Source organism: Eurypyga helias, unplaced genomic scaffold (assembly GCF_000690775.1).
Source record: "Eurypyga helias isolate BGI_N326 unplaced genomic scaffold, ASM69077v1 scaffold8116, whole genome shotgun sequence".
Classification (NCBI taxonomy): Eukaryota; Metazoa; Chordata; class Aves; order Eurypygiformes; family Eurypygidae; genus Eurypyga; species Eurypyga helias.
The window spans coordinates 46726-66360 of record NW_010257217.1 but is presented as its reverse complement, the minus strand read 5'-3'; the positions used below and the strand labels follow the sequence as shown (position 1 = coordinate 66360).

Genomic DNA, 19635 nt, shown 5'->3' with positions numbered 1-19635 from the left:
GGTTGGAACTAGATGATCTTTAAGGTCCCTTCCAACCCAAACCATTCTATGATTCTATGTAAAACAGAAGACGTGTTATACAAAGCACAGAAACTAGCATACAACAATCATAATGTAATTTTAACTGTCATTGCTCCTTTCTTTAGCTTTTGATGTATGGTAATCCCCCTGTTTTACAAGAGTATTTCAGGTTTGTTTACTTTTCAGGCTATTTCTTCTTGGTCTAGAATTGTCTTTTCATAGTGTGCAAATGAAAATAACTAATAAATCTGGTTTTAATCAACTTTTACTTTCCTTGATGTAGTATCATCAATCAGGTCTTTTGATAGCTGACCAAGCAATTTCAAGATCAAATATCCCATGATGAGGTATGCAGTTCTTGCCTGCTTCCACCTTTTATTCAACATCGAGAGGAGTGCAATCATGCACCTTTATATGTACATCATAGGAGGTGGAAGGGAAAAAAAAAACCAAAACAAAAACACCACTGCTTTTCCTCATTTGACCATATTGTAAAGTCCTATTCTATGAAGCTGGTTTTCTCCAAATCAAGGAACAGTGAGTATCTTTGCTGAAGTTTCTAATATCATCTATCTCCTTACTTAGGTTTCATTGCTTGAGAGTGAGTCTTACTTTCAGAAGGATCTGGGCACCTTCCTTACAGATTTGCGCTGTTGCTACCTCAACACTGCAATACACTTGCTTAGTTTTAAACATCTGGGTTCCTAGGATTAAGTCTGTTGTATGTAGATTGAAAAAAACTGCACATTAAAATGCAGTAAAACTGGAGACTGATGTACAGCAAAACCTCTTATCTTAAAGAAAAAGATGTGAATTATTGTGTCTTTTTCACCTAACCGTTATTTTCAAAGTGTATGACAGATTCTATCTCTTTTTTTCATTTCTCACTGAATTTATCTTAAAACTTAACTTCCTAAAAGAATATTTCTTAGATTATTGGAAAACAGTAACTTAACCCTACTGAGTTTGACATTATATTTCATTCAAGCAAAAAAGCTGTACATCAGCTAAATCAACATACAGTTTCAGATTATTAAAATCATTTAAATGAGTTAGAGTGAACTGAAGTCAAGATGTGTTCACCCAAGATTAGAATGTAAGTTCTCCTTTCCTTTTTCCCCTCTTTTTTTTTTTTTCCCTTTTTTCTTCTTTTCTCTCTTCTCTCTTTTCTTCATGGTGACATGAAAAAAATGAGACCAGACAATAAGGTCATGAAGATGTGAGTTATGAATGAGCATGTGTGTCCTCTGGCACACCGTCAATCACTAGGCTGATAACAATTCAATACAAACTATTTAGTGGCACTTTATAATAGCACTAATTACAACAATTCATCTCAGCTTTGATAGGCTACTTCATTTTAAAGACGTATACTCTATCGTAAGAGTAAGGTTGGCAAGTATGTGCAAACAAACCAAATAAAAGTTTTGTAGATGTGAACCACGTAGGAAAATCCAGGTGCAGCAGTAGTTATTTACTGCTCTGCCCTTAGCTACTGCCTTGAAATTTTGTCTCTCCTATTAAATAACCCACAGAGACTTTTGGTTAAGATTACCATTACATTTAGAAAATTATTGCTAATTATCTGAATGTTGAAGCTCTGCATTAAATTTATATTTCTAAAATTATTAAGTCAACCTAGAATAGCCTGAGACAGACAAATAGAAAAAATTTCAATGTTGGGAGAGATTTTAAACTCAAAATTTACACTTCCCATAACTAAGCTAAGGGATACTGAGGGATGCATGCTATGAATTCTGAAATATTCAGTAAATGGATATAGCAAAAAGAAGAAAACAACAATAACAACAAAAAGGCAGGTAAGAGAACTGCAACAATCTACAGAATAATGGTTCCAAAAGACAGGACAATGTTAGTGATGAGTAATGAAACAGGATGAGTTTTACTTTAGGGATCTGCTACTGAAAGTAATGAGCTTACTCATGTTCCCGTGACTCCAATGAAGATTGATGATTCTCAGCACTGAGGAGAATATATTAAAAATAAGTTTCTCTCTAATTTTTCAGAGTTCTATTTTGACAGAAACCAGAAATGCTGATTAATATGTCTCTGCATTCTATAAAAATACTTGAAAAAGAAACATCAAGCTGATCAAATGGTACCTTTAAGAAATTATTTGATCCAGGTCAAAAGTATACTGCATAAGTACATCAGTATGCATGAAAAACTGGCTCCACTTTTAAGGATAACTTACAAAATCATATAATTGCATTTTCACAGTGCATTATAGAAAGAAGGAAAACAGCAAGATGGAACTGATATTTCATCCTTCAAGCCTTTTATTAGACAGTCTGCATCTATTAGTCTCAGCAGGTTTTTATAATAAGAGTTAATGACAAAGCCCATCCATCCATGCCTTTCATTTCCTCCTTTGTGCAAAGCATTAATATGATTTTCACTCACTGGAATATCTTTTCTTCAATTTTCATTTCCCAAATTAACATCACTGTACTAAAGGTATACACATTTCAGCAAGAAACATACAATCTAATGAACAAATTTGATAAATAAATTTATACCACTAATGAAATTCCTTTTGGAATTTCCACCAGTTTTGGAATTCTGGAATTTCGTAGTGGATTCCTTTAGAGCATCAGAAGGCATTAACAGCTCACCCTGTCAGGAGTGCCAGCATTTGCAATGTTTCTAGGAGCTAAATGGTAGATTCCTGGTTCTTAATTGCTGTAAGTGCTGAGTTGAGAAATGCCAATTTCAAAACCACTTTGATAAAAAGCAAATAATAATTCATCTACAGACAGGATTTTGTTTCAAGCAGGTAGGTATGTCAAGGAATAACAATTAAATTTCTCATTAGCAAAGATAAAGTTACACTTTTAAAACACTTATTTTGGAATATATACTGAGAAGGCAAGACTAATTTATTGATTTTCATTAAATTATTCTTTATCACTTTCTTAAAACTTTGATTTTTCCTGCCGCAACTATTAAATCGACTAGATTTCATTACAGCCAGCTTTCATTTATAACCAAGCAAACTCTTCTGTTTCTTGTTTGCAGCTTTCTACATTACGGTGATACTCTTTCCATCAAATACAATAGACTCTTAAAATACATCTTCATTCTGTAGGTTGTCCTTAACAGTTAGAACAGAGGTATAAAACAACTCCTCTTTGTAAGAGAGGATTCATAAGCACCCCGTAGTACTTCACCTTGTCTTCACTTCCTAAACCTCCCAGCCCTGCTTTCTCCTCAAATGCAAAAATTTTTTCTTCATTTCCTAGCATAATCTACCATCATCTGATTTTGGTTTTTAGGTAGCTTAAGGGATACAATTTTGATTGCTTGGATTTCATTCGTTTCCTTCAGTTCTACCATGAAGGCTGAGTAACAATAAGCATCAAAGCCATTTTATAAGACCATTAACATTTGAAGCAGCTTAGTTGCATTTTGTTTCAAACCTTGTCACACCTCTGTTTTAATCATGTTTTACAGGTCTACTCAGATTGTTCCTATCTTAGACCTGAGGTGACTGTAATTCTCTGGAAAACCAAAGCTTGAAAGAGAAATAATCACAGGTACAAAAACTCTAGGAAGACTCTGGAGTACTGCAACCACCCTCCATAGTGCCAAATGTAAGGACAGCATGCTCAGCACTGTGCAGAGCTAGATTCTTTGGATTATAAGATAAAAGTGAAAACTTTACTTATACTGATTGCCTAAATAAATGCAGACATATACACTGAGATACAAGAAAACAGCTTATGTTTCAAGATCATAAAAAGACATACTGTGTCTTTTCATAAAGACACATAAAAGTCATACTAGTGTGCTGGTTTTAGTCAGGATGGAGTTAATATCTTCACAGTAGCTAGTATGAGGCTATGGTTTGGATTTGTACTGAGAAGAGTACTCATAGCACAGGTGGTTTTAGTTGTTGCTAAGGAGTGTTTATACCAGTCAAGGACTTTTTCAGCTTCTGATACTGCACTTGTGTTCCCAACTTTTTCACTACCAGCAGCAGTGAGGGCACACAGTCCTGACAGCTAACCCGAACTTATTAAAGGGGTATTTAATTCCACTGAACATCATGCTCAGTGTATAAGCTGGTGGTGGGCTGGACCCATTGTTGCTAGCTTGCTTTCTCATTCATGTTCTCGCTCATGGTGTTTGCTTGGACTCTACTGCTACCTCCTCCTGGACTCCCTCTGACTCTGCTGCGACTGCTCTCAGGCTCTGGCTCCTTGGGACCATGCTGTGCATTGGTCAGCAGGTGGCGAGTAGTTGCATAATTTGTTTTATTTTCCATTATTAATCATACTAGTAGTAATAGTAGTATTTTCATTATATATTATTAGTAGTATTGTTAGCATTATTAGTATCACTATTTTAAAAATTTATATTCAATTATTAAATTGTTCTTATCTCAGCCCATGAGCTTCCTTGTCTTCCACTGGAGGAGGAGGGGAAGTGAGTGAGCGGCTGTGTGGTACTTGTTTGCTGGGTGGGATTAAACCATGACAGACCAGCCACAATGATATTTGTACATGGGCAAAACTCTCATCTCAGGACAACAGATCACACCAGATACTGCCAATCTGTATTTGTCCAGGATGACTTTTAGAAGGATGGTGAAGTATCTTTCTTGTCATGTTTGTCTGTACCCATCTCTTTGTGCACACTGTCTGAAGTAAGCCAGGTGATGCAGAGTTGTTTGGCACATTCAGTGCATTTACTGCATGTTGACTAAAACTTTCAGCTAGCACAGTAAGTATTGCTGAGCTGTATCAAAAAAGTGACTTTGCTAGTGTTCTCTGTGGCCACTGAAACAAAAAGAAAATACATCTTTCTCTCTCCTAAAAATGAAAGAAATTAATCTGGTCTAGATGTTCTCACACAGAATCAGTGTTTATCACAAACTAAATGGAAAGATTGAAAAATTGCTTGACTCAGACAACTGCCTACCAGTTTGAATACTTATTCAATATTTAATTTCTAGTGGAAGGTCTCCCTGCCCAGGGCAGGGGGGTTGGAACTAGATTTTTAAGGTCCCTTCCAACCTACAGTATTCTGTGATTATTTAACTATAATTTTAATCTTTCCACTCAGTGGGATCAAACCTTGCTTATTCATCAACATGTCTTATCTTGGAAAAATTTATCAATGTGTGTGGTCAACTCCAGGGCAAAGGTCTGCTTGGAAGTGGAGCACCTTATTCTAGTGAACCACATGGATCAAAGTAATGTTTGAGTGACACAGCAGGCAGACAGAAGCTGTGCCGGTGGGACTAACTTTTATTCTCTGAAACTTGGTCTGTTAGTGGCTAAGGTCTGAAGGATTTTTCTATTCATAGTGTCACTGTTTACAAAATCAGTTAAACAAAGCAGGAATATGGAATCAGTCTGTGTGAAAGTCCACTCAGCTCTTCAAAATTTGAAGATTTGTTCATGAAGAATTAAAGCATTATCATTACAACTGTCATGAAAAATAAAAGCCCTAATGCAAAGCCAATTCAGCTCACTAAAACATCTGGAATCTTTCAGAGATTTTGTTTGTTTTAATCAATATTTCAATTTAGAATTTCACCGCTAATACCACCTTGATTCTGTATATAAAACCATGTAAGGAGTGGAAAAAGATATCTTTACAGGGATTCTTGTGGAACAAAAATTAAAAATTTGCAGAAAGAAAGGGAAACAAGTATATATGTACTGTAAACTAAACATACTTTTAAAAAAGAATGTTAGGTTCTCTTTGGGCAGTATAATAAAATCGTAAGATGTAGTAATTCTTAATACTAGCAATAATTATTCTTAAATCTTGTACAATGACACAAACTTTCAAGGTTTTATTAAATATTTTATGTATCACTACTTCAAAGTGACAAGTCTGCTGGACAAGGATTGGCATGATGATTCTCTGCTAATTGTCATAGAGTATGCTATGCTTTTGCAGATGTATAAGAGAGTAATTGCCCTCAGTCAGGTGTCACCCCTACTTTGACATAGTGGGATGTTCTCTGGGATATAACCATACTTCATTCTTTGTGACATTTACTTTTACGGCCTATTTGTATTCTGTTATAATAATCCTTTCAATTGGAATGTAGCTTGGGATTGTAGATATGTAGAACAGAATATGGGATATTAGTTGAACCGGACTGGCTTAGAGGAATCAAACCACTAAGGCTGAAAAAAATAGTAAGCTCTTTATATAGTCAAAGCTTGATTAAGTATTTTTAAACTTCACTGAATTGATCCTGAGCAAAGAGACATCTTTAAGAGGAATGTTTAAGTCCTATCTCTGTAATATCTGATGGGTACAAGTATTTATTCCTTAGAGAATGCCAAGCAACCAGTCATCTGACTTAAATTTTACTCTGCAGTTACGAAATATATTATCTACAAATTGAGGGCTCTCATAACTGGCAGATCTTATTAAATTAAGACACACCAGTAAGATTGCCTCTCTTTCATCACTTCTCTCCCCTTATATGTTCAAGGGCATACAAAGTTTTAAATACACATAATGTGATAGGGATGTGTAAAAGAAAATTTTGCAGACAGACTCATGAGATCTTGTATTTGCATTGCCAGCATAGATATGAAATATCTATGTAAGCATCCAAAAATATTGACTAAAATATCCAAAATTCAAATGTTTATCAGATGGCATTTCTGAATGTACCCAATATTGTTTATCGAACGTTACTATATAGAGTTACATGTCTACAGGAAGCTATATGGAAGCAATAGCCACCTTTCCTCTTACAGAGGCTTACTTTAGACTGAGATAAATCATATCCAAGACTCCCTTTTATATAGTGAGTAAAACCCCACCATCAACAAAGAGAGGCTAAAGTGTATCTTGCAGTAGCAGTACAGGAGCCATCTATGACTTTAAGGTTACTTAAAGGATCCCCACCCATGTTGGGACACATTACAGTTTAATAACAAGAAATCTACATACTAGAGAAAGTGCAGAGATCTCTTTCTAAGCTGTCTTTCCTGTGGTAACACAGAAATAATTTACCTACATAAAGGCAAAATGATAGGTCTGAACTCAAACACAAGAATATCAGCCACATTTCAAATATGTAAAAGAGAAATTGCAATAAGTTTCAACTTGTCAAACAAATAAAACTAAAATTAAAATAGAACAGGAAATGCAGTGCATTTTTCTCTTCCATTATTTTTCTTGGTTTTCAATGAAAATCCCTCAGACAATCTTCCATTTACTTACAGGACAGCAACTGTTCATAGTTTCAGTAGTTGTGATAAACTCAATTCCCTGGGTTTTTTTAGATGTTGAAGAGTGCACAAGTTCTGTCTGCTTTTTCTAAATGGATTTATTCCCTACAGCAAATAAACACAGAGCTAATTATCAGAAGAATATAAATGTCTTTGTGTCAATTGAGGAACAGTTGCAACATTAAAAAAGTCAATTCAAAGGAAAAATATAACCCCTGACTAATAAAACAGCTGAAAATAACTCCAAGGGGTTTGTGGAAGAACATACCTTCCCTACTCCTCCTACAACAGAAATTCAGTCTGATTATGTTTGTATGGAAAGGAATATTTTAAAATTAATCTAACTATAGCAATGGCATCCTATATCCACCACTGGTAAGTTTTGTAGCCATGAGATTGGCATGCTCAGAAAATGTTAACCAGATTACATGCTTTAACATAGTTTAGTATCATTTACCGTGATGTACCTTCTTTTGTCTCCCTACATGTTCTCCTGTCCCTTTCTTCATCAAGATAGCTGGTGTCTTTGGAATGATCTTACTGCCTCACAGTTGTCAAGAGATTACATTTCCCTGTGCAACAAACCTTGGTACAACTTGGAAGGAGGAGACTGCAACTTGTATAGAGATTAAATTCCAGATATACTGAATTAAACAGATGATACTATTGACTAAAGCAAAGTCAAAGGTAAAAGAATTTGTAGCTAGTGAGTCAGGGGCGGATTTTCCTTAGGTGTTAATTCCTTCCCATAGCTCACAAAATAATAAGGCAGCTAGGCTGGAAAAAAAGGGAGAACTCTCAGTCTTTCAGTAACACTTGAAGAACATAGCTGGTGCATAAAATGTTAAAGGGCGGGAAATAGACCTCAATCATTTTGTGACTGCTAATTAACTTTTTGATAACATACTCCCCTAAACTCTCATTGAACAAAATTCTGAGCTGGATCACACTGTCAAAATTCTCAGAATAATGTTGTGTGCAGCAGAGTTCTTCAAATATAATGAATATTTCCATGTCATAAATAACGAGTCTGCTGTACGCTGATCAATGAAATGAATTAAATGGTTCACATATTAAAATCTAGATATTGCCTCTTCTGGATCACACTGGAAACTGGTTTTTAACAAACCTTTTCTCCCATACAGATCAAACCAAATTAAACTAGAAAACATTAAGATACTAAGTTTTGCTCTTCAGTGGAAGGCAACAGTGAGCAACAGCTGAGGGAAAGACCAAGTAACAGCTAAATGTAAGCTGCAGATTTTCATTGCATAATGGCGGAGTAGCTTTCTCATACCAACGCTTGATACAACACGGAATATTATTGCCTACCTAAATGAGATGGTATAAATGTACAGAAAACAAATCTAAGCAAATTATTTAAAAGGTAAAAGAAACTTCATGTCTGTGCCTTGATTTATTGATTCAGTCAACTACAGAATGAGTACCTGATCTGTTTCACTGTAATTTCAAACAAAAAAACACAGTTTTAATAAATTGACTGAGAAGTTATCTATATAAAATGAATGGTATTGCACAATTGCATTAATCTAAGTTCCCACTGTGGTTTCATACGACCTTTCCACAACAGTTGTGTCTTCCTACATTTCAATGAGAAAAGCAATTCACATCCAAAACTGTTCATAATTATTAGTCATAAAATAGAACATGTGGTATCAAACTTTCCCCTACCATTGTAATGAGAAATACATGGTGACATTTAATGGTTTATCAAAAAGAGATGATTTTGCAAGGAAATAAAAATAAGGTTATTTGCACTCTTTTGTTCTCCATGATTTTAATTGTTTGCCTTTTATTATGAATGTTAGAATTAAAACTAGCTTAAAATATTTCACTGTATTTTTATTTAATGCATTCTATACAATAAACAAAATTTTCACTAAAAAAATTCTTTTTTTTTTACTTGTATGATTTTGAAAGTTAAGAAAAAATATTGGGCTTACACTTTTCATTTATTATGGAAAACGGAAAAACATCCACATGATCTTTTGTTAGAAAATACAGATCTTTTCCAGTACAGTCTCAAGGGTTTGTTTCTTTGGGGGTTTCACAAGTTCTTGGTTGTTTATAAAACAAGACTCAAATTTTTCTAAGAAAATCCCCAGATTTTGACCATACCCAGTTATTCCTGGTCCACATTAGAGAAGAAGCATTACAACTAAAGGTTAAATAACTCTCCTGCCTGTTAACTCCATAAGATTCATTACTTATAATAAAGGTAATTTTTTTTGGTTGCATCAGCCTTTGAAAACTTGTGTCATTTAAAACTGGGAGAGCCAAAGTAAAACTAGTATCAGAGATAGATTAAGAGCCTCTGCTATATGGAAGGTAAGAAATGCAATTTTTCATGTTCATTTCCTTCTTTTAGTGGTCCTATTGAAGGTAAAATGAAATATATACTGCAGACCACACAGTTACAACCACGTATTCCTAGGACTTATGCAAATAATCTTTATAATTCCTATTTTTAGTAGTTCTATAGTATCATCTCTCATTACTTCATTAATTCAAACAGAAAATCACATTAGCATGGTTTCTTCTGTTAAAAAGCTTTCATTCTTAAGGGTAGTATTAAAATTCCTTATATCAGCTCCTTTTATTTATTTATTTATCTTGCAGATATGACCTGACAAATCTTACAAGAACAAGTTACAAAAGACTGACTGAGGCAAGGAGAGAAGTGGTGAAGGTAGTGAACAACCTGGTGTCTGTGAGTGAACATAAAGGCCTGACAAAAGAATTTGAGTCTAAATACCTAGGTAAGAAACTCCTATGAGTGGACTATGGGGTTTCCATGAGTCTTCAGGCAATTCAGCTCTGAGCTGCAATGACCCTCACATGGTCAGGCAACACAAAGTTACCAGGTTATGGAAAGTCATATCTCCATGGTAATTAAGATACTGGGAAGAAACTGAAGTCTCTCTAAGCTCCCATTACATCGACACTGTTAGTCTTTGCTGCAAATAATAACTTCTCTTACCCCCATGAAGGATGTCAGTTTGTGCAATGATAAGACAGTTCTACTTAAAGCAGCCTTTCATCTCTCCTTTAATTCATCATTACATAATGCAATGGTGTTGACCAACAAACAAATACACATACAGATAATTAGAGTCACAAATAAAGGTTTTAAAAGATACCAAGTCTGACCCTTTTGTGAAATTAATTGAAATCAGATACTTCCATCTTTGTGAAATAAATTACAGGAAATACAGAAACACAACTCGGGGTTTTTTTTTTTTTTTTTAAGCTACTGGAGATCTGAAGCTGAAGACCAGAAACTGATAAGATTTCTGGAAGCATAAAATTTACACTTCAAGCCCACTACAGCTTGATACTGCAAGCCTGGCAAAGATCAGAGACGACCAGAAACTAAGACGTCTCTAAAACACTAAAAATGAACTGTTAATTAAAAATAAAAGTTGCATTAAGGAGGGGTAAAACTAAAAGCATATTCAAGTTCTACAATGAGCAACTAGTGCTACATCGGTACTTGCTGAAGTTTTGCTAGTGTAACATCTCTTCAGCCTGTTTGCCAAAAGGCAGATACTTTTCTCAGTGCATGACCAATGACTCTCGTAGTGTAAAAAAATATGAGAAAGGAAAACAGAAAAAAAAGATTTTCCACCTATTTTTCAGGTTAAATGGAATTCCTAGAAAAGTTCAGTATTTTTTTTTCAAAGTGGAGTCGCTGATCAGGAAAATTAGATACTGTCTTTGGATTTTTCGGTCTGATCAATGCTATATGCTTTCTAAAAGCAGGCACCAGGTTACATGTTGCATTGTTTATTTTTCTTTTATAAAAAGGTAAGTTAAATAAATTTCTAAATTTACCTGTTCAGAAGAAGAGATATGAAAAACCAAGACAAATGCACAAAGCTGAAGACTGTGCATCTATCATTTAGACAGAGTACTTTTCATGAAAATATGTCTGTTTCATAGCTGCTATAAGTCTGTTGCTTCAGTAAAAATCATTAAACAGCAGTTTTATGATCCTTAAAAGAACTCTGGCCAGAGACACACTTAAATCACAACTTCTGCTGTTGAATGGCTGCACTGAAAAGTGTTTGAAAAGAGCAAAAGAAGTCTGACCTGCAAAGATCCAAGAGATACTTCAAGGCCTCATATATTAAAAAACACTATGTAACCACCATCAGTCTGTGAGATTATGAGCCCACAGATCAATAAAATAGATCACTCTCAGAGATCTCTGTTTTGGTGAATGAGTTCAGTGAAACAACACTGGAGAACAGTGCAGTCTGGTGGAGATAGAAAGTCCATTTTTTGTCTATGTCACACTGTGCAGTATGGTGCCAGACTTGGATAGAAAAATAGGAGAGTGGTATTAGCCCTAAGAGGCAGAGCTTGTGATTCCAGGTGGAATGTTACAGGACATTGTTGTGTTGCTTTGAAGGTTCAGCAAGCACCGTGCTGTCTGAATCTGTCAGCCTGCTTTATTTTCTAACCAGGAACTGTCCTGCCTGACAGATCCTTTACTACGCATCATTCTCATCTCCTAAGGGAGGAAAAGTTCAAGTTCTCTAAGATTTTAAGCAAAATAATTCTTAATAATTCACATATGAACAATTTCTTTTCTGTGTGTTTCTAGAAATGAAATTATTTTAAATTACAAATCCTCTGATGAACCTCTTGTCTTCACGAGAAAGATTCCAAAATACAAAGGTAATTCTTTAACCTTTCTTCAAAGTATATTATTTTCCTTCAAAGCACATCCAAATACATAATTACAGCTCACCAAATCTTTGCTTACAAGTGGTTGCAGTATAACAATACAATGGATTATATGTTTCTGGTAATTTACATTTAAGAAAAAATGAAATAACTTCCTAATGTGCTCATCTGAGAAAATAAAATGCACTGAATAGTGTCTGCCTTTATCTGCAGTTATGCATATTTATTTGCCCCTTCTATATAAACCATTTCTGAAAAGTGATGTTTCCACTGAAAATGGACTTATTTGTATGTAATCATTGTCTCAGTCTCAATTTACTTGGAGATATGCTAATATCATGGGCTAAAAATTAGACCTACAATGATCCTGTTTGAAGCAATGCCTAAAAAAGTGGAAAGTGCTGTTTCAGATTCTGCATTCAGTTCAGGAAATATAAATACAAAATTATCTTGCTCTGGGAAGTAAAGCTGCTATAAAAGTTAATCTTCCTTTCTTTCTTGACAAGTAATACTGTATTTCACAGTATCCCCTCTGTTTACCTTTAAAACTCCTGGGACTAAGGTAGTAGTCTCTTACTCGCACTCATTAGTCAGATCCGACATTTGTTTGACTCAAATACAATTTGAATAACAGTTTTCAGGTCATCAATGGGAGTAAGGCGTTTAAAACCACATCCCTTTGGAGAGCTATAGATACTCATTAAATAAAGGCCATTACCTCTGTGCTGCTATGTGGAACCAAATTCTCCTGAATGTGTAGTTTGATGGATTTAATAAAGGAAAACTATATGAAGTAAACAAAATACTAGGATTCAAAAGATTCAAATACCAGGATAAATGCAAGCTACTGAACATAGAGCTGGATATGTTCATATAGCTATTTCACCCATATACTAATACTAGAAAACTTTAAACTTTCTGCATTAGATATAAAGAATTTATATAAGAATTTTATATGTCTTAAGAGGGCAAGTGAAAAATCTACATGTTTTCTACATTGTTTGGAGCATGCTTTGAAGCTCAGCAGACTTAAGTAAAACATTCAAGGAAATCTTTGAAAATTTAAAGTTTCTTCCTCTAGTTTCATGGAGGTCAGATAATCTGCTTTGAGGCTACCTGAATTCAATGAAATCTATAATTTCAACACTAATGTGAGTAGTTGATTGTTTTTCATGCAGCCAGTGACAAGAATCAATGTAGAAATACACAGTCTATTTTAAGCTGTGAAGTAGAGTAAGTTGTTTCCTCAGGCTTTATTCTTGACTGACTTCCCATAGAAGTAGGGTCAATGATATCGATTTGTGAAAATTTCATTTTAAACTGCTCGATCCTAGAAATACAATGTCCAGAAGATATCAGTTTACATCTTCAGCATCTCTGCTGCAGGTTTTCCTGTCAACAGCTCAGGACAGTAGGCTGCTCTACTAAAAATAACCAGGGAATTACAAAAACCACCATGAATGTCTATACTTGTGCTGTGGTACCTATTAAGCTACACATTTCTACACTACTAGCACTCTCCTCTCCACCTTAGGCTAGCTAAAAACAATAAAAACATCAAGGGAACCACTGTGACAGCTTGCAGCTTTTGCTGGAACCAGGCAACATGGTCTGTGCTGCATCAGCCCTAAGCAGCTGGAGGATGCTGGCTGCTGGCTCCAGCTGCCTGTTGTCCTAGCCAGGTTAGTCTGTCACTGCAGCGGTGTCAATGAGGCCCTGCTTCACTTGGCATGAGCAGGTCAGGACTTCTCCTCCTGAATATCATTACATCTTTGCTCATTTGTAACAGGATGGAATTAAATGCCTGACTAAGGTCCACTGGAACTTGCTAATGAGATTCTGTGTATATGGGCCTTGTCACAGTCAGCGGAAATAGTTACTAATGGCAGGTTTCACCTTCCTTATCCATCTGCATATTTCTTTTTAGAGGCTTGTTTCAGACCCTTGAAAGAGGGTCCCCCATCAACTGTATTAAATCCTTTTTTTTTTTTTTATTATTACAATGTCTATCTGCAGGGCAATTAACATTAATCCCATAAAACCACAAAAATTATCTTCAACAAATGGTATTATCCTTTTATTCATGTTCCTTTCCTGCTGTGATACCTAAGACATGCTTCTTTTTTATGACAGAAACAATTTAAGCAGCAATATGAAACAATGTTCAAATCAGTTGAACAACAACATGTATCATTCCTTTCACCCAAGGATTCTTGCTTGGCTCTTCAGAAGCACGATTAAAAATAACAGTTTCTCCTGACTCGTGAAATAACCCAGTATTAAGTGCCAATGAGGAACCCCACTATCATCACTAAAACAGGCACAGCGAATATGCTGCACTTCAGCTTCAGAACATATCTGCAGTGGGCTGTATTCTCTTACAGCTGCCACAGAGATTAGAAGTATCTGAAGATCTCACTACAGAAGCACAGCTTTGACTAGTTATATCCAGACATCTTCTGGTGATATACTTCCTTGTGAGCTTTTGCACTGCTATTAAACACTCTGTAATTTCAATTTAGATAGATGGCAAGTCAGATATGGCAGTCTTCATAAATAGCTGTAATGTCAACATATTTCCTTTACATAAATGTTGAGGGGGATGATTTGAAGAATACTCTATTTTTGCAAGTAGTTCAATGGCCCATCATTTTTACTGGAATATTATTCCAGATACAGAGAGGTTTATATGAAGAATGTATACTACAATTTTAGGAGGGAAAAAACCCAAGAAACTATGGAAAAATTTCCTCAGAAAATGATTTTGTTTTCTTTAATTGCAAAACTTAACATAAATGTTCACACTTGGTTATAGTACCTCTTTTATGATCCTGCAGTTTTATTGGTTATATCATAATCTGAGATACTACTTTAGTAGCATGACAGATAATATTCTTTAGCTTCCTGAATGTGGACAAGCAATGCAAATATTAAGAGAAGACATCAATACATACCATGAACCATGATTTTTAAAAATGGCTTTTTAATCTTGATTACCATTTTTCTTGCACTGTGATATTCAGGAGGAGCAGAAATGTCTTCCTCATTCTGCCTTAATATGATACTTCCTCATCATATCTTTCATTACTGTGCCGTTGGAGTGTATGGTGTTCACCCTCAATTCAACGTTTCATGGACATAACTTTAGCTAGAAACAGTCTGCCAAGTTGTCCAACATGACATGGTAAATTCCTTCCCCTATCATCTCCTCTTACTTGCATTTTCAACTCATCAGAACCTACTGATCTGCTTTCATTGAAATTAACTTTAAAATCAAGAGATACTCAAACTGGATGGAAATATATTGGTATTGTGGTATGAACTAGCAGGAAAAGCTTTAGTATGACTTCCCATGACTATCAGACAATTAGATTTTATTCATACAAACACTGCTATATAGAAACTCTTTAATATGGACTTGCAAATCCTTATAAGCATCATAATGCGTAAACAAGGCTGATCTGCAAAACATCCTGGACACAATAACGAAAATTATTTTTCCTATCTCCAAGTAGAATTCTTGCTTTCATTAAATATATATATATATAGAGAGAGAAATGTATGAAGAACAATAACTTTTTACTCAAATGTTTTCTATTTACACTGCCATTAAAAGTCTTTTTAAGCTTCATGGAGAAAAGGATTTAAAATAACATAAAAATAATGCCTCAAAATTTTATTAGAATAGTAAAATTAGGTGAAAATAGAAAGAGGGAAATGTCTCACCGTAATAAGAATAAAAGAAAGAGAAAACAAAGAATGTTCTCAAAACATAGAAAAAGGAAATATTACCAATAGTGATCTAGAAAACTCCATAAAAGTTATTATATTTCAAAGAAATAATAAAAACTAGAGTAGAAAAGCATCTCTACAGGCTCTTATAAATTAGGACAACTATCTAGCAAAACTCTGCTCAGGTCAATATTTTTTAAAAATAATTAAAAATATTAAATCCCCTTGTCCATACTAAGAGTGGAAAAAATAATTAAGAATTTTAATTACTGGACTTGAACCATTCAGAGACACTATCCCAGCAAAAAATAAATTTCTCTTAATTCACTTTATATGGTGTGGTTTGTTTGATTTTCTTTTATTTCACTTCTTTTTTGTCCTGCTTAACAGAAGTATTTGCAAGTGTATTATTAATTTCACTGCATGTAATAAGATGCAATTATTTTTCTGTTTTTAAGGTAACTGTCCATGCTGCAACATACTCAGAATTACAATCAATGTACAGCATCAACAGTGATAACTACTCACATGTATCTAATGCAGCTGCTATTTATTTTCCAACAGTTAGTTTAGAAGTTAGTTTACAATTAAAATTGAACAATCCTAAAAATACTCATAATTGCAATATTTGGCTGCTACAAGACACACCTCTGAGTAATGATGAGAACATAATGTGAACTTTCAGTTAAAATAAACATGTTTTTTTTGCACCATATACATTGTAAGTAATTAGAGCTATTTTTGGTTTCATTTTTGAATACCTTAACAAAGAAAAATTATTTTCAAACAACAAATTTATTTTTTTTTAATCTATTTGCCTTCTTTATGGATTTGAGCTTTTCTAGGAAAAGTAGCTATATGAATACATCTCATTAACTATACAGCTACTTGATGAGGGGACTGTTGTCATTTGTAGGTGTTTAGACTAATCCATGAAAAATTATCCTAATGGCTGTCAAAGAGTTCATTGTTTTTATATTTCAGACAGACTTTGACTAGGTTGTGTCTTTAGGAGTTTAAGACTGTTGAAGTACTTTTTATTCCTGGCTTTTGTATTAGTCTTATAATATTCTGAACATTTTTGAAACATTCTAGCAATTTAGTTTTAAGGGCAAAATATGATTTGTCGTTAAAAGTTAAGGCAGTCAACACATGCATTGGAAATAAAACAGAAATTTTAATACAGTTCACCAAAATAACTTATATTCTGAGACTTTATTAGACATATTGAAGAAAGAGAAGTTAGCAGACATGGCAAATAAATTGCACCATGGGTTATACCTGAATAGACAGAAACCCCCTGCACAGGTAGAGATAAGCAAAAATATACAAACTCTCTTTTGCAAAGGTTTCTACTACATCTAGAAGTTGTATATTTGGTTGTTGGGTTGGAACACCATTAAAATGCCCAATGGCATTAAAATGCATAGTATGCACACAGAGGTGAAACATATGCCTTTGCTATAACTGATCGTTAATTTCCACATTTTACTCAATCACATTATGATTTAAAAGTTGGGTTTATAAGCATTTAATTATTTTTCTTTTTAATGAACAACAAATGAAAGAGACAGTTTTCAAGGAATGTATCCGTTTTCACTTGTAACTGAATAACTAAGTATTTTTTTTTTCTTATAATTTTTTGGTCATCCCACATCTAGTGAAGAAAATGCAATTGCTAAAGAAAATTGGTTATATATTTTGGTACCTGTCTACACAAAATACAACTAATTTAATACAGTCATATTTTTCTCACTTTGTTCAGGTTGCTAATTCATTTTTTTTGGTTGATGTCATTCCATCAGAATTATACAGCTCTATATTGATAGCTACCAATAAGGATGGAAGCAAAATACGAAAATAACTCTCACATCGAGACTATAAAAGAGAAAAGTACCGTATGTGAGGAGGGAAAATGGAAGAGGTTTTAAAAATATTTTCTGTGGCTTCTCAGAGAAAGTTCTTTTGGAAGAGAAATGTTAGAAACATTTTTAAGAGACCAGTTTAATAAAAACCAGTGCTGAACTAGGAAGTGCATGGGAACTCTTCCAGTCTACAAGACAATCGACAGAACGTCAGAGTGCTGAAGCAGCCTGCTGGAGCACATACACCTTTACAGGTATCAGATATTCAAAAGATAAAGGTTTTATGTTACCTTAATCAGAACCTGAATACGGCCCATGGCTTTTGATGACTTGAAGTACCAGAAACTCATCATACAAGTCCCACTTGATTCTTTCCATCTGGAACTCCTCACATGGGCTTTTTCATTTTTTAGGCCTATCGCAGTGGCCTCAAGATACAGGAATTGTCCTGAAATGAAATCATGTATTACTGAAAAATTATTCTGGAATTTCAGATTAGATCCCAAACTCAGCAAAGTTAACGCAGAAGCACGTGAAGTATACTTCCCATATATGTCCTGCACTAGTGAACCTTGGCTAGGGTAAAACATGACCAGATCACATTCCTTGCGTACTTGTTATATCAGGAACAAACTGGGAATATCTTATGATTTGGATGGGCTTGTGCAGAAGAGCGAGAATACTTCCATGTTCCCCAGCTCCTCTGATTACATCTCCTTGCCCAAGAGCTTTAATTGCTATTTTGACAATACATCATACAATAGCCAAACCATGATAAATTTCAGAATGAAGTTTTCTGAAAGATAACCTTCAAAATAGCAAGTCACACTACACAAAAACTTGTGAAACAAGCAAAAAAATTCAAACACTTATAAATCATTAGATATCCCTAATGACTCAGATTACCTTGCGCTATCTGTACTCTTTAATGTATGAATATTAACTCAAATTTAAATTATTCAGTCAGAGGAAATTGCAAAAATAGATGCCTATATTTTTCAACACTCATGTGGTCCTTCACTTTTCCATTTTCATTTTTAATCAGAAGTATAATAAATTCTCTAAATCTTCATTTTCACATGAATGTAAATGTAGTATAAACAATATATTGTTAAAACTATAGTTGCACATCTTCTAAAGTGTGTATATGAGTTAGAGAGGAAAAAAATTGCTTTATTAAAGGTAGAGTAAGATGAGTTTATTCTAACTCTGACACTTCTCTGGTTAGTTTACAACCATAGATTTTTGTCATAATATTATGGGATGAGAAATTTGCTTTTTCCCTGAGGTCACGCATATATTTAACAAATGTAGTGATATGTTGATAATAATATTTAAAATATATATAATTAGAAAATGCAAATGAACTTATTTTTTCTACATCTGACATTTTGTGAGTTTTTACATAACTTAAGTAAACTTCGGTCTTATCAGACTTTGTTCTTCAGCAGTTCATGTAGACATTCAACAACTACTAAATACAAGTCCTACCCTCGGTGCAACTCTGCTGTGGAATATTTAAATTTAAGATCAGTTCTGAGCTCAGCTTCAGTAACATCTTTGCCTGAGCTATGGGATCTTCAAAGGCTGAGGATGAAGGCATGGAGCTTGTAGCAAGAACAAGAACAGATAACTGGATACTTTTGATAGAACGAAACAGAAACTGCACTGTCACTAACAAAGTAGGTTTATTTATTTAAATTTATTGATTTAAAATTAGTTAAAATTAAGCTATGAATAGTCACTATGGGTAACTAAGCTTCCTTGAAATGAGCTCAAGCTCCAGAGCAGCAGTTCACAGTGGATGTCAGCACTGAGCTCACTCACCCTTGCAAGCTGCAGCCAGACTAAATGCCTCCCTCTTGACAAGTAAAAAATTATCTTACTTGACTCATACAGCAATACTCAAGGAAGAAACAACTTATAATCAATTTTTACTAATTTAGAGCCACTTTAAAACAGTAAGTAATATTTTCATATTGTTACACATTTAATTAAAAATGACATCCTGAATTGACATGTTAGAACACCCCTGCTGTCTGTGAAGGGAGGTATGAGAAGCTCCACAATTACAC

The 19635-nt window shown here is 34.4% G+C and overlaps 1 protein-coding gene across 1 annotated transcript in view; it reads right to left on the bottom strand.

Moving 5' to 3' along the window:
* LOC104511359 (MAM and LDL-receptor class A domain-containing protein 1-like) overlaps positions 1–19635 on the bottom strand; it is a 157632-nt gene that overhangs the window by 95006 nt on the left and 42991 nt on the right. The window contains exon 8 of the mRNA XM_010153940.1: positions 17851–18008. Within this exon, the coding sequence (XP_010152242.1) occupies positions 17851–18008 (158 nt within the window). The remainder of the gene's footprint in view (positions 1–17850; positions 18009–19635) is intronic.